This window comes from Nesoenas mayeri (assembly GCF_963082525.1).
Source record: "Nesoenas mayeri genome assembly, chromosome: 16".
Taxonomy (NCBI): Eukaryota; Metazoa; Chordata; class Aves; order Columbiformes; family Columbidae; genus Nesoenas; species Nesoenas mayeri.
The window spans coordinates 9,328,841-9,353,756 of NC_137562.1; the positions used below are offsets into that span (position 1 = coordinate 9,328,841).

Consider the following 24,916-nt stretch of genomic DNA (forward strand, 5'->3'; position numbering starts at 1 on the left):
ATGAGATGTATAAAAAAGGTTGATTTAGTTTGGATAGAGCTGGGAAGAGCACAGCTACTGGAACAACTGGCTGAATTTAAGGCCATAATACCTGTAATTCCTGTGAAGTGCCATTCAGAATTCTCAAGTGTGGCTATGTATCCTGTTCAGGTTTCCCCAGGTAATGGCACAATTCCTTATTACACTAATGCGTTGTCCTGAGTTTCTGCTGAAGCTTCCACATCTCTAAGTACCTACATTAGCTACAGAAAGGGCCTTTAAGCTCAGGGTGACCCTCTGCTATTCTGCAGCAGCAATAATTCCCATCCAGGTAATTTCCCTTAAAAGCACACTAACATGCTACCAACACAGCCTGAATCTTAACGCCAAATACTCCCTTCATTTGCATGATCTTCACTCAGCTATAATCCCCATGGTTTCTGAGCAGTATTGGCCAAACTAAACCCTGTCAATACAAAGACCGTAGCTATTGTATTTTTGGTGATTTAATGTTCACTGTTGGTCCCAAAGGGGCTGAGCTGCCTTGAGGAATTCCTTCAGCCTTTCCAGTCTGTCCATCTTTACCAGCCGACCACAGACCACAAGTTATGCGGGTATCCCAGATTTGGAACTTTATTTATTTATAAAATGACTCATACAGGGACACGTAGTCCTGAACCGCTTCAGCTTGACAGGGCAAAATCACTAGGCAGGGCACACCGAGACCTCTGAAGATGACTGGAGCTAATTTGCCAGGGGCTGGTTTGTAGATGCGAAGCCTCTTCATGTGCTGCTTTAGGGAACAAGCTCGTGTTCTTAAATTGCTGAGTATATACCAATGAATGCCACCATGCTATGTACAAACTTTAATTAGAACTTTTCCCCTAAATTAGATGGAGGAAATGAAAATGGCGTGGCAATATGATGAGACCTTGGAAAGTATTCCCAGAGAGATCTGGAGCAACTCAAGCGCGGACACGCAGTGAAATATTGAAAGGGCTGCCTCCAACTCTCTGCTTCTCTCCTTCCAGGTGAGCTGAAATCCATAGAGTGGGACATACTTTCTTCCTTACGTAGCTATACTAGATCATTCCTGCCAGCCACGGTGGGAGGAAGAGACCAACAGTCCCCAGCAAACACACAATGATGAACATCCAGAGGAAGATCCTGTCGATGACCATTGCGACGTACTTCCAGTCTTCCTTCACCTGGGAACACAGAGGTGAAAAGCCCACTATTGTTTAGTTGCGATCAAAGTTTATGAAGATGATTAGTACTTTACATATATATGCCTTATATATGCTTTATATATATATGCTTTACTTATATATGTGTGTGTGTGTATATATATATATATATGTATATAAGTACTTTAGATATATATGCATAAAATAGTTTAATTTTAGCCCAGAGAAAGGGGAAGGTCTCGCTTACATTTAGTGGTCCTATTTAAAGGCAAAGGTTTATTCTCTCCCACATCAGCAATTGATAGATGTTCCCCTACAGCACGGGTGTACACGTGCAATTGCAAACCCTGTTCACAGCTCCCCAGGGATGACACATGCCTGTGGACAATTAAGCTCATCTGCACACTCACTATCCCATTTTCCATGACCAACAGCTGTAACTGGTTGTATAAATGAAGCTATGATTCAAGCTGGGGATGGTGGGGCTGGGGGGAAAGAAATTACTCTTTTCTCCGTGCCTATAAACAGATTTGCTTACAGATTAACAACGCCAAACTCTTTCTGTGAAGGGATTTACAGCTTTGGGTGAGTAAGCAGTGAAAATGAACCAGCAAATTAAAAAAAAAAGTCTTCTCACCCCGCTTTTTGTCTTGCTGTGGGAAGATTTTCTAGCAATCCCTCTCTGGGGAGGTCTAGTACTTATTAATACCATCAGGCACGAATTGTAAATGGCTATTTCATTAAGTGAGAAACCCCATACATATGAAAACCTCTTTTATTACATTGCTGTTATTAATTTCTTTCTGCGGACTGATCAGATGGAAAAGCTTTATTTGATACGGCCGTACCCATCATAATTTCCTACAATATACCACTTGGTGATTAATAGGCTCGAGGGCTGAAATTTTGGCATTTTGCCTCCCTCTTAAGGGAAAACATCTCCACGGCAGCTTGCTTGAACCTCTTTGGGTGCCGTGATTGCAGCAAGTCAGGAATGTGGTGTAAGGAGAGGGAGGCAGCAGAGCCAGAGCACAGAGATACTGCATTTGTTTTAAGGGAGTAGCCCAGAACAGTAGGTGTGAGCTAAAACACATCTATGAGACCTATATTGAGATATCTATATATATAGATATTTTTAAAAATTTGCTGATTATGCTGAAAATTAATTTGGGTGAGGAAAGCAATCCAAATGTCAGTGAAATATCTATTTGCAGCTGATGATGTTTTCACAGGTACAGTGGCAACTTACTTCAGATCCTAAAACGTTTGTCAAGCACCAAACACGCTCTGAGCACAGCACAGCGACTCTGAAAACTCACCCTGAGTCTTCTCTTTCTTCATCAGTCACGGATGCACAACTAGATTTTTTTTGATACCTTGTGGGTGGTACAGAGAAATCACCGTGTGTCAGAGGGAGAGAATGTATAATCCTGGCTTCTGTGACAAATGCTGTGATATTTTATTGAGCTAAGAGGAGAATTCCTTGCAGGTAAGTTGTGTGCATTTACCTCATATTGGTGTGCTGAACCCTTCATGACCTGACCATGAATTTTCCGATATATTTGCAGATGACGTTCAGCTGAAGCAATGCCAGCAAAGCGAGCTCTTTAACTACACCCTCATTATTTGCCTTGTGGACTGCTTGGTTCAGCCCTTAAATCACTGATATTGCTCCAGCTCTTTGGCTCAATAAGCAGCTTTCTAAAATGAGAGATGAGGCGTATGCTACAGAATGTGTATTTTCCCCATAATTTGTTGTCTGAGCAAAGAATCTTAAATTTCAGGAGCACCTGGGCATTTTCAAAAGTGTAAAAATCAGTTAAATATTTTAATGCAATGGATAATTTTATTCCTTTTAAATACAGCATCAAGTTAAGCAGGTTGTTACTATCCAATAGCCAAAACAAAACAATAAAGGTTCATCCTGAAGGTTGTTGCCTTCTTGGGAGAAACCTTGTAATTCTATGATTGTACATCCATCTATAGAAATAGCGACCCTGGAAATTGCAAGGAATTCTCTCATCCCAAGGGTCAGGTCTCGGTGGATAACTCCCCTTTGCTGTACATATTTTCTATCTATTCATCACTTGCTGAGAGTTGGAGTGAGTCCCTGATGCTTAAAATTCCTGGTGAGAAAGGCAAGATCTGGATGACTGCATTTGTAAGATTAATGTAAAGAAAGTCTGAAATATAGCACCTGATCTCCAACAGGAAATCTGGATTGGCCAAATAAGTTTTTTTGAGTATCTGTGCTACTAAAAGTAAGTGCTGGATCACAAGAAGTAATTAAATGAACTAGATGAGTTTCTCTTTGAGAAAAGAAGGGAGAACAGGAGAAGAGGAACAACTTGGACAGTTCAACAGAAATTTGCTTTTGAATGTAATGATGTATTCATAAAAACTCAGCCCATCTTGAAAATGATGGCTGGGAGTGCATCAGATGTTTGCAAAATCAATATCCAGCTTCAGAGCGAGAGCAGGGAAGGGTGAAATTGGAAATTATGGAGTAACAATGAAAAAAAAAAAGCAGGAGGAAATGAAAATTATCTAGATTTTTTTTTTTTCCTGACAGTGCTGTAACATTTCCCTGTGGTCCAGCACTTCACGTGGAGCATCATCTGCAGAGGCCTCTCTGACAACATCTCTGCAGCTGTCAACATCTGCCACTCCAACTCCTGAGCTGTATTTTGATTAGTTTTTAAGAAGCTCATTCAAAACTATTTTCGGGAGAGGATCAGAGACAGGAGCCATCTGACTCCCCCACCCCCAAATTCCTGAAAAATAAGGGAATCTGCTGCTATTCCCTGGCCCAGCTTTGTGCAGGTCTGAGCATGGGGACAGAGCAGTCCCGGGTGGTTTTACTGTACTTTGTTAAAAATAAGCTGCTGAGATTATCCCATGTTTCCTCCTGCTCAGCTATATTCTCTCCTGGTTTATTTTTAAGCTGTGTTAAAATTCTTCTTATCAGAGCAGTCTGGAGATGTGCACAGGCATGAGGACAAAAAGGTTTTCCACTCGGTGCTGTTGGGGTCTGCTAATTGGGCTTGTGTGTGACATGCACCTTGTCTTTAGAAATTAATTAATTATTTTCTAACAGCATTTCTATCATATGCTGGGACAATTTGGTCTTGCCTTTTCCCCTGTGTACCATGGTGCTTGTACTGTTTGCAGATGATTTTCTTTTTTTTTTGGTAATAAACAACTGCCTCTTGCATTTCCCATTTTCTCTTTGCTGAAGCACTTAATTAAATGAGCTATTTACTTTTAATTTAGAAACACTGCCCCTGTGGCAATGGTGCTTTAGAAAAAGACAGGACCTTCAAAAGCAGCTCTGTTCTCATTCTAGGAAGGTGCATGTCTCTGAAAATATAACCCAGCCAGTGAGCTGTGGCTCAGGGGCTGCGGCTGCATCAGAGCTTCCTGCTGACAGATTTATTCGAAACTTCCATGAAGAAATGCCACAATTTCATTTTAAGATGAAAGCAAATTCCTGAGCGCTGATTTTTTTTTCCCCAATAAACTCTCATTTTACTAGATCAGTTCTGCTCCTTGTAGTACATCTCAATTCCAGAAGATCATGTTTCCTCCTTTCTCATTTCCACCTGGAGAAAAAGAAATGTGCTTTCCCACTTGACATGACTTGCATACAAAAAAATATATAAAATAATATTGCCTCGCACCAAGCTCAGTTAAAATTCCCCCGAATCTGAAAACCCAACCTCTCTCTACCGTGCCAAACTGCTGTGAAAGTGCACAAAACTGTGGGCAGGTTTGGGGGCTTCTCCTGGGGGTGACTCTTCACTGCTCCTTGAGGGATGTTTTGCTGGTGTTTTTCCTCACTGGGCTGGCAGGAGGTCTGATCAGAGCCCTCAAAACTCCTCCGTTTCTTCTGCTTTTGATGTTTAGTGCTGTAAATACCTTTTGTCCTCAGGATAATAATTCATTTAAAGAGGGAAGAGTAGTGGAAGGTATAAGGAAAAAAAAATGGTGGCTTCTAAAGCTTGTTTTCATTTTACAGAAAGTTGCAATCACAGATTAAAAGGAAAGAACCCAAGGTATTCATTGACTTGGTTCTCAGTGATATCAAGAAGCTTAGCAGAAAGAGAATTGGTTGAAATGGGATGTAATATTGGTGCAATATTCTTTCATTTGCACCTGGGGGAAATAAATGAGTTAAAAATCAACTGGCTTCCATGGTTTTATGTGCAATTATTACTAGGAGGAGAGAAAACAGAGTTTAATTCCCACAGTCCTAATATGCTTGTGAAGTGCTTTAGCCCAGTGAAGAGTGCTGGGCTGTCAAGTGATGAAGATGGGGATTCACAGCCCATCTCTGCCACAGATTTGTTCTGTGACCTTGAACAGGTCACCTCATCTCTGTATTTTGCCTGTCACTCCTCAACATGAGGAATTACCAGTTACTTCCTCAAAGGGATGTTGTGAAGTGAAATACATTAAAGAACAGAGACCTCTCAGACTGTGGTACCAAAGAGTGTATAAATGGACAGCAGCACTTAATCTTTTGTTGCTGTTGCTAAGTGCTCAGTGCTGTGAAAAATGCAAATATAAAGACTCTCTTCATGCCCAGGAAGTCTTGCATAAAAGCACTATGACTTGCACTGACTCTAAATCTTGAGAAAATCAAACTGTAAGTACAGCTGAGAAAGAATTTTTGCTGAGAGATCCCTCTAGGAAAAGCCAGGTAAGATTTTTCTTTAGCAAGAATGCTAACTTCAGGTTGCCTTGTGGCTTCCTTCATTGTGGCCATAATTAGCTAGCACACCATATCCATAGTATTGCAGGGGAAGAGCTACAGGAGGTGTGAAAGGATGTGGTATTTATATGTGCATCACCATCCCTATTAAAAGAGATTCTTTCAGCCTCTACTTCCCTTCTCTATTTGTAGCCATATTTACCCCTTCAGAGTAAGTGTGAAATGTGTCTGTCCACCCACCTTCCCGCACGGCGCCAACCGCTCCAGTGGAAGTCCACTGATGAGGAATCGCATCAAGCAGAGCTAAACAAACCCTGCAAAGTCCCCACACTACTACGCGCTTCCCACATCCACAAACTATTTCAGGAATTTGCTTTCCCGGGCTCAGAAGCCACAGTCAATGATTAATAAAACACAAAGTGTGAATTCTCCATGGCTCAGAGGCTTCTCTATAAAGAATAAGTTTTCTATGTTCCCACCAGTTGATGTAAATCTTAGCTGCCTCCTTCCTACCTCCCGACGACTTTACTCTTGTTTTCTACTAGAGAATTCTACTGTTTTAGAGCAGCCCTGAGCAGGGTCTGGTTGTGCTAACTGCTTGATTCACATGCCAGCCAAGACCCCAAGTAGACTCTCTGTACATCCCCAAGTTTGGTGAGGCTTCCTTAGTAAATAATTTTTGACTTACCCATGGAGAGAATGCTAAGTTAGCATACTTACTGAGAAATCGGCATCTTCTGCCCGCAGGTGATCTGCGATGTAGTGAACACCTTCCACTGCCAGCTTCAGGGCTGGGGACATCAACAGAAGGTGTTGCTCTTTGGCGCTGTGAGTCTTGCTTCCTTGCGCTGGCGTGCCGGCTGCTTCGCTCTTTTTGCATTTACACTTGCACTGAGGGGGCTTGTGCTGGGGCTGCTCTTCATTGAGGTGGCACCGCTGGGATGCTGGAGAGGCAGTGGATCGTCCATTGGTCTGGGAAGAGTCCTCTTGCAGGTAACAATACTGGATGCTCCGGGACCTACAGCGGAGACTCCCTTCCTCCGTCTTATTGGGGCTGTACATCTGCTGGACACTTAGTGATCGGCTTTTCGAGATGGAGGTGGTCTGGGTGTCACTCAGGGGGTGGCAGGAGGGTTGTGGAGAGGAGCAGGTCACCTGTACAGGCTCTGGGTGCAGCACAGAGTACTGCCCAGACGGGGACTTGCAGATAGGCTGAGGCTTGGTTGGCTCCTCGAGGTGGGCACAGAAGGAAGATGTGGGTGATGGCTCATTGCTCTGGGGGCTGGGGGAGGATGAGGTAGTGAAGTTGGGCTCCACATCAGTCTCAGACCAAAGCCTTGGTGTGTTGGTTATTTTGTGCATGGATTCAATGAGCTTCTTGCAATTGTCTTTCACCGTGGAGGGACGTTTCATGAAGAGGAGGCGTGGGACAATGTCAAGGAAGATCCTCCTCACCCAGTCAGGCATCGTGTGGGTACGTGGAGAACGATGATGCACGTTGAGCACAAAGACAGTGATGATGATAGACAAGGTAACAAATATCATGGTGAAGAGAAGATACTCTCCTATCAGGGGGATAACCAACGAGGTAGATGGGATGATCTCTGTGATGAGCAGCAGGAACACAGTGAGAGACAGCAGCACGGAGATGCATAGGGTTATCTTCTCTCCACATTCAGAGGGCAGGTAGAAGACCAGGACAGTCAAGCACGAGATCAGCAGGCAGGGGATGATCAGGTTGATCGTGTAGAACAGTGGTAGCCTCCGGATAATGAAGGAGTAAGTTATATCAGGGTAGATCTCTGTGCAGCATTCGTATTTCTTGCTGTTGTAATTGCCCACAGCGTTGATGATGACCCATTCCCCACTCTCCCAGTAGTCCAGCTGGTCCACATGACTGTGCATGCTCACCAAGTCTATCTTGGCTTTGTCATATGTCCAGGAGCCAAACTTCATTGTGCAGTTTTGCTGGTCAAAGGGGAAGAATGTAACATCGATGCTGCAGGAGCTTTTATAGATAGCGGGTGGCATCCATTTAATTCTCCCATCGTAGAAAAGGTGGGCCTTGGTCAGGTGGGTGACTGCAAAGTCACCATCAGCACTGGGGGGAAATAGAAGATAAAAAAAGACTAAGGCCTCTCTGTGACTTCTCAGCTCTGTCAAAGGAATAGAACATTTAGTGCCTGGCATCCAAAAATGCACTCAAGCCACCTGGGAGATGCAAGATGAACATCATGTGCAAGCACTGGATCTATCCAATCTATTTTAACTCTGTTTTCTTATGCAGGCACTGAATTTGCATACAAATGTAGCCCTCACCTTGCGTAAGTCAGGTCTTTGAGGTGAAAGTACACAAGTTTTCCTCGAAGGTGTCCCACAAATGCCCTGAAAAGGGTTGAGTTTGCTTTGCAGATGTGGGAAGAACCACTATGAGGTACTGTGGCTGCAGGCTCTGCAGAATTAATTGTGACAGCTGCTATAAATGAAACAGTGTTGGATAATCATTCAGTCTGTTACGTGTAAAACAGTGAGAACATCCTATTAATAGGAATAATGAAAGTTAATCTCTTGATTTCCCAGTCAGGAAGATCTGTCTCTTATTGTATCTTCTTACTAGGACTCTCATTTGAGGTCTGCGTGCTGGTATAAGATAAATAGCTAACAACCCAGGATTTTATAGCGGAAAGCCATTTTCCAGACGGTGAAAAAACTATTGCATAAACAGCACTTTTTTTTGTTTGTTTGGATCTGCTTTTCTCAGCTGGGCAGTGTGGGAAAAGCACTCTGATTCTGAACAGAACCGTGACATGACACCGATACTGGGATGGAGATCAAAAAAGGCAACAGGAAAAGCAAGTGCACTGGGAATTTGGGGGAGGAAAGGCCACCAAGATGCCATACTCAGTCTATTTTAGTGTTGAAGAAACAAGGGAGACTCAGTAACTCTGGGCACGGGATCCCCAGCCCTGTCCTCACCAGGTTGAAATCCCAAAAGAATAAAGCAGGCAGAATCTGTTTGTAGAGTAATGCCCTCAAGTCTAGCTACAGGAACAGAGAAAAGAGCATCCAAAAAGTAGGGAGGGAATTGGGACTGTTACATACCTAGCTAGAGCTGCTGCAGAGCTCGGAGATATGGAGGAAAAAGCCTGTTGTGAGATGCCGAGTGGTAAAGAGCAACGCTGCTAAAGAAATGGGAAGCTGAGCAGGGAAGGAAGAGTTTCTGCTGAGAACTTGAGATGAATTATTCAGGCTGATATAGATAGAAACCTCTCTGCTCCTGCCCAGCCCGCCCGGCTGGAGCCGATCCCGCCTGCAGACACTTTCCAGCCATCGGCAAAGTCCCTTGTCCCCGCTCGGCTGCTTCAGATCTCAGATGTGTCGTGACAGCAGCCGTACAGCGACGGGGTCCGCAGGGTCACACCTCTCCTCTTCCTCACCAGCAGCAACATAAACAGCACAGGGACAGCCGGGTGGGCTCCCTCAAGAGGCTGAAGGCAGAGGAGCTTCCCTAAATTGGTTTCTTTAGGAGAACCTCCATTCATTCATATGCAAAAGGAGGGGAAAAAAAAAGACTTTCTGATGTTTCCTCTTGCCCTACAAAGCATCCTCATTAGCCCACCAGCTTTCAGTGAAACTGGTGTAGTATTCCACATTTTCTAAAGCTTTAAAATGTGGGGTTTTTTTCTTGTTTTGTTTCAGAACAGGAAAGCTAAAAATATATAGAAACCCAGACTGATGTCTCAAAGAGACCAAGGCAAAACCACCATTGGGTTTTACTTGGATGCAAATAAACCCAAACAATGCCATTGTACCATCCATCCAATTCCTTTCTTCCCTTTTCTTTCTTAAATCTCATTTACACTCCAGGATCACTTGCTTTGGATGAAAAATATATCTTTTTTTGTTTTCTCCTGGATTGTGCCTGCATTGTAAAGCCAGTCTGAGACATGAAACATGCACAGCAGGTGACAGTCCAGTGTTTGCTGTTCTTGGTAGTTTTCTTTCTAGATCTCTATAGGAATTTGGAATCCAATTCTGCATTTAATGAGATCTCTGAGGCATGATTAAATCATTCATTAATGGAACAATATGCTTATAATTAGAGTCATATTACCAAAAAGGGATAATGAGCATCTACTAGTGTTTCTCTTCTTAAGTAGAGCAATGCGTAAGTGGCTGGGTAAACAACACAGGTATGTGTTTTTCCTTATGACAACTGTTGAAAAAAGGCATGAAACTCTTGTTAAAAAGTCATCTAGGAATAATAATAACTCACAGAATTGCATTTCACTCCCAGAAATGTCTTGTCCAGCAGTTTTGCAGTCTCTGGATAACTACTTACATACCTTTTTTCTTCAAGAGTAGATGTGACCAGTGTGATGCTGCAGATCTCACGTGTCAATTATTCTCATAAATGATCTGCTTCTTTGATGAGGAAGATATTTTTTAATTGCTTGCCTAACAAACCCAGCCTCATCCTGGGTCCTCTTCAGCTCACACGTTATTACAAATAACACTGGTCCTGCCTTCCAAGCTGAATTTTGCCTGAAGCATCACGGCGGGAGTGAAAGCAGCAGCAAAATCACTTCTTGCCTTTGCGAGTCAGCTAATGACTCTGAGGAGCCCTAAAACACCCTGGGACCCACCTGCTTCCCCCTCACCAACATAACAGGGTTGTGAAACAATTCCTGACTTCACTGGGCACATTTGAACTTCTCATTGCAGTTCAATTTAGAGTTATTTGAGTAATTTGTAAGCAGGGTAAATTAGCTCTGCTGTTACACATAGACTGTATCCAAACCAGCTATATATGTATCACGCAAAGGTAATGTTCACAGTTTTCTTAACCCTTCACGCATACATATATTTTTGCCTCCTTCTCCAAGCTTACCACCCACACTGGACCTTCAAGCATATGTTTAGGGGACTGGAAGCTCCGCTCACTGGCACGCTGCCGACACAGGGTGAACCGCGAGCGATGCTTTCATTGGGTGAGGCTTTCGTCTGCTCCTCTTGACACAAGAGAGGGAGTAAACAAGGTCACTTGGTTATTGCCGGTCTTCCAAAGCCTCTTCCCAACCTCCTCCAAGGGATGAAGGTGGGACAACCTGCTGCAAATGAAGTCTGGAGTTGGGAGACTGGGGAAACCTGGTTATTCTGTAGAAAGCTTTGCTCTGGGAAAAGCCGCTCCTGGCCAAGTGGTGCCAACAGCCCTGATGGCATAACAGGAATATTTCCTGAGACAGGAAGGTGGGAGGTCTGATAGAGAAGAACGGAGAAAATCTGCAGCAGTCCCTTTATAGCGGCAGCACATTTTCATCTCGTTCAGTCTAGACCACGGTGTTGTGACAGTTGTCATGAAAAACCATTTGGAAGAAGGGGCGAGTGCAAGGCAAACATCACAACAAGAACTTGAGAATTAAGATAGGATCTCCTGATTACACTGACCTGACAGCTCTCAAAATCTGTCTCTAATAAAGTACTGGAGCTCTTATATTTTCACGTCAAACACAACAGAGCACACCAGTAAAGAGAGAAGACAGTCGGTTATTTTTTTGCCAACAGAAATAGCGCTGCCGTGTTCTGCAGCCTTTGATACCTCATTTCAAGAATAAAGGCAGCTCTTCTAAAATCTTCTAAGCTTACAAGGGTTCGAGAATGGCATTGTTTTACTGGCAGCCATCAACCATATTCCATTTAAAAGCTCTGCTGATTGAGAAGCTTTTTATTCTTTTTTTTTTTTTTTTCTGGTTTCTATTTTCCTGCAGTTGGGAGATATATCATTTCACAAAATTAAATGTTTTCAAAATGCATGTAAATGAGGCACACATTTATTTTAATTTCTGATGATACAATTTAAATCCAAACAGAGCTTTAAAAGCCTGAAAATTAGCTGTATACATATCGCTAGAATGTCCCCATTTAAAGCATTTTTCATCAAACAGCAGTAACCAAGAAAAATTGCAGTTTCAAAACCTCTCTAAAGAATGCACCCTATACTCTATTAAAGAGATCCTTCTGTAATGTTCAGATTAAAGTACTCTCCAAAGGCAAACCAGAGAATATGTAGTTTAACAATTGTTTTGCCCTACCAAAAGAATAACTACAAATGCACAGATTACCTGATCCAAACTACCTACTCAAAATGGGGTCAGCTACAAGAGGATTGGGACCCTGTCTGTTTGGGTTTTAATTATCCCCAATGTCTTGGCATCTTGGGTATAAATCCTCTTGGGTACATAGACGGAAGTTTCTGTGCACCAATGCGTAATTCTTTAGGTCACATCACAGATTTTGCTTGCTTTGGATCTTTAAGAGCCAGTGGTAACTGATATTTTGATTGTTCCTCAGTGAAACAGGCATCTGTCTCAGAACTGGCTGTGCTTTGCTGATGGGATAAGAACAAGTTTCTCCGAAGGCTCTAAGAGTGCTGAATTTGTGCATTTGGCTTCAGTTCTTCCCTTTGCTGAGCACCCTCATCAGCACTTGGGAGGCAAAACTCCATCTCTGTCCGGAGCATAATGGCAGGAGAAGTCCTGGATGCTCACTCAGCAACAGCCCAGGAGAGATGCCCCTTATAGATTTCCTCCTATTAATTCCTGTATTGCTGGACAGAACTTGCAGCAAATCTCAAAGGCATCTAGAGACCTAATTCCTCTCAGAAACAGACAAACACCCAGAAGAATAAGGAAAGCTTAAGTGTGAACTAACAATTATAGGTAGGCCTATTTTAAGTACAATCTAGTGCAAAATGGCACAATTTGTACAAGGACACAAAACCAAAAATGTCAAGAATGACTGCAATATTTTAAAGGTTAGACTGGGCCATGTTTTGGTATTTCTCCCCCAAACAGCTTCGGGATGAGTCAGGAAACCAGCGTTACTCCGTAAAACTCACTGGTTGCAAACATCAGAGTGCAGTTCAAAAGAACAAGCCGCTGTAGTGCACTTCAAAAGAACTCTTTGCTTTCTCATGATTTTCAGAAGTCGCCTGCCAGATGATCTTCTAACCCACTCCAGTAATCCTTCGTGTCCATATTACCAATGGGCGAGTTCCTCCAGATATTTTCTGCTCCTAATTACAGCAATTTGTATTTGAATTCCCTTCATGTCTGATTTTTCTTTTTTGTGAGTATGGAGGCTAAGGCAGGGATTTCTTTTTTTTGGAACAGCTAATACCAGAAAATATTGAGAAAAAAAAAATTCGAAGTTTGACTGTTCCCAGATTTTACAATAATCAGCCTAGAGAAGACAAACGCTATCATGAATATTCAGTTGAAAACTAGCCAGTGAACTTATATGTCAAGATTCCTGCCCATCCATCAGGCTGAAGGACACGGACTTGCATTCCTCTGGCAGCCTGTGGCAGAACCTGGCTGCAAACCTGCAGGTTTCAGGGTTTTCTCCTCTGGAGTTTTTATGTTGCATGGAGTCCAAATGGCTCAACACAATGGTGGAGAAGCCAAATACATGAAGGAAAACTAAAACGTGATTGAAGTCCATTCATGAATGGGAAAATAAGTCAATGCAGAGGATTAGATAATTCATTTATAAATGATTTGGTGGTGTCTGAAGAGCCTTTACGGGCTCAGATAAGGAACAGCTGGTATTCTTGGCAGGGAAGAAGAGGTTTTGTTGCTTCACTATTAACTCATATTCCTCTGTTATACATGTGTTTTGTCACATCTAGTAGAAACTATTTACAGAGTCTTGGAACTTATCTCATCAAGCCCAAAAATTCAACAGCATATTAATTTCCCTGTAGGATATTAATTAGGTTTTAGATTCCTTATGAATGTCGACAAGTACATATACTCTCTAGGCCAAACCAGCTGAGTTTACTGATTTAATTCGGGCCTCTAGAGCAGATAAATGGAAGTTTTTGACAATAATGAGCTTAGATATGAGAATAATGTCACAACAAGAGGTTAGGTTTCCTTAAAGATGTAAATCTCAAATTGATTCAAATTTCACCATTTCTATACGTACCCCAAGATGAAAACAGAAGAGACATTTCTATAATCTCCTGCCCAAAAAGTCTCTTTTCCAAAGGATACCATCCCAAACAGAAATACCATACTGCTGCCAGAGCATATGATAAGCAATAAATAATTTGCATTAAAAAGCCTGAATAGTGGAAAAGGCCATTGTGGCTGCTTGCTCTCCTCCACCAAGGTCTCTGCACACATTCTCTTGCTTTTGTGGATGCAAAATTATCTGCATCTACTTTAAATTCTCTCTAAACTATATATATATATATATATATATATATATATATATATATATAAGAAATATGAGAGGGAATCCTTATTAGCACCCATGAATACTCGCTGTCTTTCCAAAGTCTTTCTTTCTGAAAGATTTCTAGCTGAGATACGTACAATGAGAAAAAAAACAAAACTAAGATGTTAACTGCAGCTTCAAATATGTTTGATAGGAAATCAGGTAGAAAAGAGAAGCATATCACAGCACAGAATACAGCTTACACCAGACTGTATGAAAGAGCTCGGGCAAATATAGCTGTAAAGAGGTACAGAATTAATGGAAAACCATTACTGACTGGCTGATGGTTGGCGCCTACATCCATGTTTAATTCATGGATAAAGTAACCAATTAAAAATGCATGATAGGCTCATGACAACTGACAGAGGAATGCATGATTATTAATGGTACATGTGGATAAAGGGAGGGATGTAGCTTGGGTTTGGGCAGCTGGAGCACGAGACCTCCCTGTGTGGTGGCCAGGTTAGATTTGCCATCTGCAATCCCTCCCTACAAGTCAGACTGAGTCAGGACCAATAAGATGGGCAAGGATGAAAGACCCCAGAAGAAGATAAGAACATTCTGGAAGAGCTGCTGGGGCCAGCAGACAGGCAGCTGCTCCCTGGAGTCCCTGTAGCTGCTCAAGTGACAGTGACCTGGGACAGCAAAGCAGAGCCTGCCAGGGCCAGAAGCCAAAGGTTGTTTTCAGCATGAAATCCCAACATGTCTACAGCACAAAAGAACACCGAGGCCTCCTGCTTTACTGCTAGAACCCTCCTTGCATGGAACATGCTCACCAACCGTGATGAGAGGAGTGAGCCAAGGGAGCAGATGCAGAGATGACACCTCAGGCTCTCATGTACCAGTAGCTCCAGCAAATGGGTAGTTTGAAGCACTAAAGTCCCATAGAAGAGGAGGTTTGGGTAGCACTGTTTCCTTTGGCACTAAGGTCCATCACAACCACCACCAGAACCTCCAAAAATAATAATCCTTACCGTTGTCATTGATTAAGCAATGAAAAGGACAAGGACATTTTTCCAGAGGAAGCTGTGAACACCTTGCTTGGCTGCAAAGTGAGGCACTTGTAATATAATATTCATGCTCAGAGTGTGTCCCTGTAGAGTAGGACGGTCCAAGTGCCTGTGAATTAGTCATTTCCATCAGTCTAATCTCTGAAAGGTGCCGTGCGGAGGTGCAGTGATTTCCAAGAGGTTTGCAATCGCTCCACACCACTGAGGATCAGAGACAAGCTAATGGGAATGATGACAAATTCCACAGTCTCCAAAGCTCACAATCTGCTGGACAGATTCCTCCCTCAGCCTTTTTTTTTTAAAAAAAAAAAAAAAACAAAAGCAAAATCATATCGAACTAGAACCAGGCAACTGTTTATTAAAAATGAGCCTGGCTTCCGTTATGTTTTCTCCGTTAGCCACATGCAAAGATGTTTTTGTTTGATGCTTGCAGCAAGTGTTTTCTCTAGAGCCTGTGCCAGGGAGGGAGACTGGGATACCCTACATCCAAGAGAATGGAGAGCTCTGCTAGGATAAACCAAGGAGAAAACAGTCTTGGAACTTGGACAGTCTTTCAAAGAATATCAACAGACTCCAAAGGACAGAAAGAAAACAACCACATACTCCCTAGGAAGTGTCCATACAAGAGAGAGTTTTCAAGCATTGGGTATTAGGAACAAATATCTATTTCAGTAAAATTCTAGAATGGTGCTGGGCTGACCCGAAACCTGTATTTGCAGACACAAAAGTCTGAAATATTTCAGCATATTTTCCTTATTTAAGCCCATCCTCAGTAACTGGCTTTTCCAGTTGACAGGAATGAATTAGGGGAGAGCTCCTTGGTGAAGTGAAATTAAAGAGAGCTGAAAGCACAAATCCAGCTTAATTGTGTCTCCAACATGTGAAGAAAAGACAATACCTGGCATCCCCCAACAAAACCCACTGTCCAGAGAAAGGATACTTGGGAGAACAAAAACCTTGTGACGAATGTTAATCATATCATTTAAGGCACGTCTGGGATGGATATTATGAGAGTCTACATGGAATTCAACCACAGAGAACAAAATAAAGAGAAACAATTGCAAAAAGCACCTTGGCAGCTCAGGTAGAGAAAATTTGCAAGGATGGGTTTGCCTTGTGGGCACAACACTCACACTTACTTGTTGTAGAGGACAATATCTGGTCTCCAAATAAGCTCTGAGGGGATTCGGATGGATGTGACGTTTTCATATTCCTGGGGGTCCCAGCGCAGCTTGTAGTCGTGCCACTCCTGCCAAAAGCAAGGCGGTTACAAAGCTGGGAGAGTTCACATCGCAAAACTGGAAAGGAACATGATAAAACACATGGAAAAGCACCTACCTGCTTCACCCACACGTTTGTGGTCATCATTTGATTTTTCTCGTCCTGAAATGCAAGATCATATATTGGTTACACAAGCGGGTGCGGCAGCCCAAGGAACTAATTAAATTTCTCTTAATTTGTACTTCATTTCTGTAATTATAAATCACCTCTACAATAAATGCAAATTCCATCTTGGAAATAACGAGCAGATGTTTCTGTCGGTTAACGTGAGACAGGACACAGCTGCCTGATACCACTGAACAGCTGAGACTGCACCTCAGCGATCTTGTGAGCAGACGGACTTGAATTTATTGGGATTTTCCTTGATGCCGGTAGATCCAGCATAGGACGATGGGGACAGGCAAAGAGCTCACCAGCTTGGCTTTGCCCTGAGCACTGAAGTGGAGCAATGGATACATAGATCCTTACTCACACATGTGCGTGGATTACAACACTCAGGTTCATCTGCAAGTAGTGTTTAGTACTTCTACTGCGAAAAATTATCTGTGAACACAGGTCTGGAAACATGAAGCTCAGCAATGTTTCTCTTTCTACCAAATACATGAACCTAGAGCACAATGGGTTGTATTTTCTGAATAAACCCAAGCTACTCTGCTGACATGTAGCCCTTGAACAGCCTGGTGTATACTCATGCTGTCAGTTGTAGACTTTTTCCCAACTCTACATACAAATACTATAGAAAGACAGAACTATATGTGTATATATTTAAGTAACGTGAGGCAGATATCATGCTGGCAGCACTGTAGTAGAATTAATCACTGCTTGCCTTGCCTGTTACAACTGCTACATAAATAACTAAGACAAATTATGTGGGGCAGAGCCCAGTGATGGTCTGATTCAAGTGTCACGCAAGAGCTCAGAGCTTATTTGTGTGTTTCTTTCTTTTCTCTCTCTCTTTGGTCGACATCAGAACCAGCTCTTTTGACAGAGCTCATTTGGAAGCAAACTGCTTGTCATTAACCTTGTGGCAGTTCAAGATTAATTCTGAACATTAAAAGGCAGGAGATTTGGGTGTGCTGAGCCTTCCCACTGCTCTTGTGGCACCAAGTGTAAAACCTGATCAGAGATACACTTGTCCAGGGTGGGGAACCAGAAGCACATAGAGGAAGGAGGAATACAAAAAATATTTAAATGAGTAACAAAGAAAGGGCAAATATCCAGCTATTCCCTTGGGTGCCAATGGGAGATGACGAACGCTACTGGAAGAGGCTGCCATGCTGTGGATTGGACCAACCCTTGAGCATCTGCTGCTCTCACCCCTTTGCAATTCAAGCATCTGACGGTCTCCACCACTGTCCCTGCTCTAGGGATAGTGCACCGGTGCTACCCTTTACTGGAATTTTCCTCCCTTTTCTGGATGCAGACCTTGGTGGAAATGCCTACGATCACTACACATGAGGGCTCTGCCATCCTCCTGATCCATGCCAGGCATGACCCTGTTCCCATGCCTTTCTGTTGTAGGAGGTTTGCAATGTCCTAACAACTGATTGCCTCCTTCTCCTGCACCGACTGAGGACAGTGGGGGATTCTGCAACCAATAATGGTGTTACACCAGGGGGATCCCGGAGCCAACGGTGGTGTTACACCAAGGGATTCCACACAGGATGGTGGTGTTACACCGCCTGGTTTCTTTTCTCAAGGTGAACACAGCACACCAGATTCTGCACAGACATGGGCATAGAAGATCAAACATGTTCCTCAGTGGCTGCTCCTGGACACATGCTCGATCACTCACCACTTGTCTATGGGCTTAGAAAACCCTCAGCACACCAGGGTGAGGTAAGGACATGCAGGGATGTCAAGTTCCACATCGATTTTTCTTGTATCATCCCCCTCCCAGCTTTTGTCAGCAGGAGCCAGGGTTTGAATACAGCTCTGATTTCTCTTTCATATTTTTGTCATTGGGTCTAACAATTACAGTGGGGTTTGCACCAAAACAGTGTCACTGTCGGGAGGGCGGAGGGACAGTTAAAATGCTGCAGTGGTGGAAGGGGTGTCACCAGTCCCCAACCACACAGACCAGGGCAGGAGGGGACAAGAGCTCTCCTCTGGCTGCACCCACCAATCCCGGCACAGAACTGCCTGCTTGTTGCACTTCTAACCACTGACATGATTTTAAGAAGATTAATTCTTCTTAAGTAAACTGGGAAAAGCACTGTGAAGTAGGTGTATCGATCCCCCCTCTTCCACGATTCAGCAGCTGCATAATGGAAAGTCTCTCTCATGCCTCCACAGTCACTAATGTCTCATCTTTAGTCTTATCAATAATTCAGATGAGAACCATACAACTTCAACATTAGCAACTGCAAACTGCCCTGGACGCCTCTGGCTGACGTAGGAGAGAGGAAAGGAATGGGAAACAATTTATGTGCTGCAGAGCTGGAAGACGATGGCCTCTGCACAAGGAGATGCAGGTCTCTAGCAACTAGTGGTTTTGATTTCCCACCCCTCATGTCATCTCAGCTGCATTCCCTCTGCATCTCAAAACTCTTATCTCAATATATAATATGTGGAGAGTTGTCTGTTATGATTGTCCCACACCAGTGTTTTTAAGTTGCATGCACTTTGCATTACCACCCCATTTATTCTGCCACACAAATATAGTAAAAAGTGACGGAGAGAGCTTCTGAAAGCAAGGGCTGTACTTGTTCACGAGACGTTTCTTTACATGAACATGCTGCACTGGAAGTATTGCATGCAAACAAAGACAGGAGAAAGAAGCACAAGGGAGGAAGGTCTGCACAGACTAGAAAGCCCGTGTTTGTGCTTCACATCTGCAGCCCTGCAGGGATCTCCTTGGGATCCAAGACTTGATCCCACCACATCATGACAGAAAATCCTTTAAATACCCTTTCAGTGCACATTGGTCCAGAGTGCAAATCACTCTATTTTGTACACGACATATGCAGTTTGCACACGTGTAACTTCTATTTCAGCAAACACTCAAACAATTTTCTTGTTAGTATCTGCCAGATTAGATAACAACCCTCAAAACTTTCATTTGCAGAAAGCTCTTCAGACAAGTTATCTTCCAGAGACATGTAAGCCACTGCTTCTATTAGCTTGTTCATAAGAATGGCTCAAATTCCAAATCTGCCCTTTCTTCTTTCTTTAGCCAGTACTCTCTGGCTTTTATACCAGTTGCTTCACTGCTCTGCTGTGATCAGTCCCATGGGTTTTGACCGGGAATTTGGGATTTTGCTTAGAGTAAATGAAGAATAAAAGATGCACTTTGATGACCAACTACTCACAAGTCACCCCTCAAAACAGCAGAGCTGTTTGTGTGAAAACTCTGCTGAAAGCAAAGTTCTTCCCAACCCAGTAAAACCCACATACACCAGGAGCCGAGCCCCGACCCAGTTAATCTTGGCCACGTGTTCCACGAACAGGTTGCACTTACAACATCGATGAGCTGGGCAATGGACAAGCCGAAGCGGACGAGGACCACATCGGAAATGTTGGCGACGGGGCGGGACCACTTGTTATAACCAGAGAAGAGTTTCTTCAGGAGACGCTCCTCTGCGTGGGCTCGGGTTTCCACGTGGCCGAAGGCTGTGGGGAAGGTGTGGGGCACGGCGGTGTGAAACCCGTGCAGTTCCGAGCACCGATACCTTCTCTGGGGTGGGATCCCCACATTAAACCCAGCGATGAGCAGGTAGGGACACATGGGAGGGTGATGCCACCCTGGTGACTTGCCTCTCTGCTACCCCATGTATTTCTCTGTTCCCCCACTGTGGTCAAATCCCAATTGTAGAGTTTCTATCGCAGAGCAGAATGGGTCTGCAGAAAGGGGAGGCTTCGGTAAAACCATTTGAAAAACATTACATGTGTCATTCTCCTCTGAATCTGGTTTAATCTTTATGGCCACTTTGAAGCAAGTTTCTAGCACTGAAGTCTGTGAGCAGGAAAGAGGGATGCTAGAAGGGCAAGACAAAAAGGAAAAGGCCGCCTCCTGCTGAGAAATAGGGATTTTGGATCAGATTTACATATAAAAAACCTGCCATCAAATGCATCAGAAGAAAAAAAAAAGGTAGACTGAAATTTAGAAATTTAGCTTTTTAAACTAACCTTCATAGCTGGTCTTTCACAAAAACAATGGGTGAAGGAAAAGGGTGGGGAAGAGCACAAATTGGGTAACAAGAGCTCAGTTTCCCTTAACAAGGACTTTAGAAGTTGGAGGCTGCAAGGAGCAGCCCTGACCCTGCACGTACACGACAGGAACCGTCGGAAGTGCCTGTTGGTAATTAAAAATTAAAGCCGCTTCTCTTCCCGGGGGCTGCCGGGGGAGCTGCGCTCCCGAGCCGGCTGCATCCTCCGGCACGGAGAGGGAGCCGGGGGCTCCCCCCTCGCCCCCCGTGGAACATGGCTCCGATTTAGGCTTTAGGTGCCCTGGATTACACAAAGGGAAGCATTAGCTGAGCTCTGGCTGTGCTCCCCCCCAGCCGGAGCTGTAGCCCGGAGACACATGAACACTTTACCCGGGCAAGGAGCAGGATGCGGAGCCCGTGCCTGTGTTCTCCCTCCTGTCCCCACCGCCGCTTTAACCCTTTCCCCATCAAATCAGACAAGGAGCAGAAAAATAAAATCAAAGCATTGCTCGGTAGAGGCGGGTATTTAAGGGAGCGATGGGGCAGGAGGATGCAGAAACGGGGGAAATTCCTTGCTGTTTGCAGTGTGCTTTTGAGGGGGATAAGGGATAAAAGAGCTGAAGAGCAGCGCAGGGGTAGAAAAGCTTTCTCAAACTTACCGGGAAAGATGCTGGCACAGAGTAGGAGGAGGAGGTTTCCTTTAGACACGAGAAATCCCATTGTGGAGCAGAGCTCAGGCTTCAGCAGGCAGAGTCTCCTGTCCGGGCTACTTTTCCTCTCTGAGTCTCTGTATCCTCCAGCTTCATTCCCCTAAACTCCTTTCTCTCTCTCACCTGCAAGGGGATAATTGCTGGTGGATTTTGTTTGTTTTTCTCTTCCTCCTGGAAGGATGCTCTTCCCTGGGACACAAATGCACACACGGACTTGCAAGAGCTATGGAAGGGCTGCAGAAAGCTCCTGCAAAGAGCCACGAAATACACGACCTCCCTGGGCTCTCCTTGCTCCTCTCCCCTTTCCTCCGGGGCGTTTTGGCTGGTAGGTTGATTTGTTGCTGCTGTTTTCAGCCTCTCCCAGCCCTTTGCTAGAATTTTGCTGCTGCTGGGGACACCGATGCCCTCGGTGGAGCGGGGAGGGAGCACAGGGTGTTTGTATATTTAATGGAGTTATAGACCTGCCCACCTCCTGCTTGGGAGGAGGAGAGAATCTGTACACTCCAGCAAACAGGCTGCAGGGAGGAAAAACTTTTAGCATGAGCAGTCAAGGAGGAGATGCAGACCCCAGCTGCAGCCAGAGCTGACTATGGGGCCACCTGGGATCTTTACACCACCTGAAGCCCAAACAGTTCTTAATTAATGAAAGCTGGCTGTTTAATCTTGTCCAAGTGCTTTTCAAAATCATTCCTGCAGACTAACAGGGTAATTAGTCTGAGAGATATTCCTGGCCAGGGCTCATCTCTTTGCTGTCAGCAGCTATTGGGCTGATGAACCTGCCCATGAGATAAGGCTCTGCTGCACTTGGTGCTGTACAAACACGTAATACAAATACAACTAGTTGAACAAATACAACTATTAGGTAATATGCATATCAAAGGTGAGGCTGAGACAAGAGATTACTTGAATATATCTACATAGTTCAATGTACCTTAAATATACCACAAATAAGTCTGTTGAAGTCCTAAAGGCTTTTTGTGGAGGAAAAGATAATTCCTTGAGTTAGTAAGGAATTGTCACTCCAGCCCTTTTTCTCACAAGGAGAAGAGCCCTCTCTGTTTCATTTTAAAACTAGCTTTGATATTAACACAATTACTTCCACACGAATAGCAAATGGATTTCATTTTCAGGCAGGGGTAATTTTGCCAGCTGCAAAATTAATCAAAGTCTGTTCTAATAATACTAGCTACATATTTTACGTATAATAATTTCCCTACTCACAAAGCATCTCAAGTATCTTCCAATATAATAGATTGCTGGCTGGGAATGGGGAGGACTAAAGCCACAAGAGAAATTAGGTCTGTAGTGAGATTATAAATAACATCAGTTTAGTACGAAACTCGTCTTTTCTTGTTTCATCCCTTCCTCAACAGTTCTAAACCTTTCAAATGACAAATCTCACCATATTTTCCACTGGGTGTATGGACTCCTGTACGATTTGCCTGCCTTGCTTTCCGGTGTCCTGACCCTCATTGCAGCACCTGAGCACCTGTGACATGCCATAAAAACCTCTAAGTGCTCCTTCCAGGGAACCAGGGGATTTCTAAAGGCCATTTTTCAAGGAGGTTGATACTCTGCACAGGTCACACGTTGGGCAACCAAACCCAAGGGATCCAAGATCAACTATTCCCTTCTGAAAACCTTGGCCATCAATAATACAGGTATCCTTGACTACAGCCACAGAGCTGATTCAAATCCCATGGAAGAACCCCATCCATCTTCACCTTGCCTTGGTTTCTGTGCTGGTGAGCAAATACTGCCTTTGGATTAACCCTATAAATAATTTTGATTAAAAAAGGATTTCCTTCTTTTGGAAATTAATCATAAATCATCATTTCCTATAAGTGAAAGGTTTATCCCTCACCTCCCTGGCCCTGGTTGTATATGATGTGGGGAATGAGCATATTTTACAGAGGTTTCTGTGCCTTGAAGTGACCTTGTTAAATATCACTGCCAGTTTCTTTCTGCATCATTGGGCCATAACGAAATTTCCATCAGCTCCTGTGTGTATTTGGAAAGCAAAGTCTTCCACTGGTACATGTGCGAGGGACTCGGTTTGACTGGCGCAAAAGATGCCATTTAAACGTTTTAATGATTTTTTTTTTTAATTCTGGGAGAAAGCTGCAATTCCAGCCTGATTCTCAGGCACCCGGCTCTGAGCCTGCTCATTATTATTATCTTCCTTTGTCTGGAAAAGATGTGGATAATTTGGGTAATCCAGATGTTCACAAAAACTGAATGCAAACATCCCAGCTATTGAATATTGTAGGCTGAACTAAACAGAACTGAAGCAGTGCTTTCCCCGAGGTTTTCAATAAAGTCTCAGACTTGGCCTTGGAATAAGGACAATCCAGTAATAAGCTCGGGCTCAAGTATTCGGGTTCATTTAGTAGAATTCCATGATTTTGGAAAGGTCTGGTAACTCTTGCATCCACTCTCCTGCATTCTGCACTCCTGCAAATCTCTTCCCCATTTTAGCCCTTTCTCAAATATTTTCTAGCCTATTAAGGGCCATAATAGAAGGGGTCTGGAGGTCCTGCATACAAACTGTGCCTGAGCCCCCTCTCCCGCCATCACTAGTTCAATATGGAAAAAATCCATCTGCTCAAGGAGGCAAAGGGACGCTGCACTAACAGGGAATCCTAGGACTGCATGTTTTCTTTGAATTTGCCCTATCTTTCCATGATCTTGTTTTGGATGTCACTGCCAGGTCCCCAGGGCAAGCCCTTGGCCTCTGTTTATTTTGTGAAATGTCATCTGCATGTTAGAATCTACAGAAGTGGGACAGAATAATCATAATATCTCCTTACTTGTTCCCTGTTTGGGCTTGACACAGGGGACAAAGCCAGTTAATGGAATGCGTGAGAAACACCATCTTTGCATTCAAAGGTAGTCTGATATTTTTTCCTTTTATAAAGAAGATTTCTCTCTCCTGTTTCTAACTGCTTTGTCATCAACGGAGACTTCAGGTGGAGCAAAAGCAGAAGGAAGAAAACCAACACAGAAGCGGGGGAGATCTCCTTTCAGTGAAATGTGCACTGGAATGAGCAGAGGAACGTGCAAGGCTGTTTCTCAGAAGAGCTGGCTCAGTCTGCCCCTGGGGAAATCTGTCAGGTACTGCTGGCCTCACAAGAGTAACTCTGATGTATTCATATTTATTTCAGACTCTCTGTGAAGTGCCAGAGGACTTTGAAAGACATTTTTAACTAAATCAAATGTTTTTACCGTGTGAGAGAATTTTGGCCATTCAGGGAAGCTGAGACACCTGCATAGGAGTAAAAACAACAGAGAAAAAGCAAGTGTAGTAAAGATCATTTCCAAAGCAGTAGATATGGCTATGAAGCCCAGGCTTCTGTCCTTCTTGGAAGCTGGAAGATGGATTTCCAACCATACAATATTCCTGTAGCCTCTTGCTATTTCCTGGAGCATCCTCATGGCAATGATCAGACTCCGGGGACAAAGGCAATGTCAAGCCTTTACAACTGCAGCATCCACAGTGAGAAACCACCTTTCCATCACCAATGAACAACACATCTGATGTGAGATGCTCCGAAGCTGCATCACCCATGTGATTACTTTCTAGTCTAGTTCCCATCACAAAGTG

At 43.7% G+C, this 24,916-nt stretch overlaps 1 protein-coding gene across 1 annotated transcript; it reads right to left on the reverse strand.

Moving 5' to 3' along the window:
• Positions 1–1,061: 1,061 nt before the first annotated feature.
• Positions 1,062–21,322, reverse strand: CHRNA4 (cholinergic receptor nicotinic alpha 4 subunit; the record flags this gene model as incomplete). Its single annotated transcript, XM_080354838.1, has 6 exons — positions 1,062–1,187; positions 6,601–7,981; positions 16,313–16,422; positions 16,512–16,556; positions 19,915–20,066; positions 21,262–21,322. The coding sequence occupies 6 exons, from the start codon at positions 21,320–21,322 to the stop codon at positions 1,062–1,064; spliced, it is 1,875 nt and encodes a 624-aa protein (XP_080210964.1).
• Between the last annotated feature and the right edge of the window lie 3,594 nt (positions 21,323–24,916).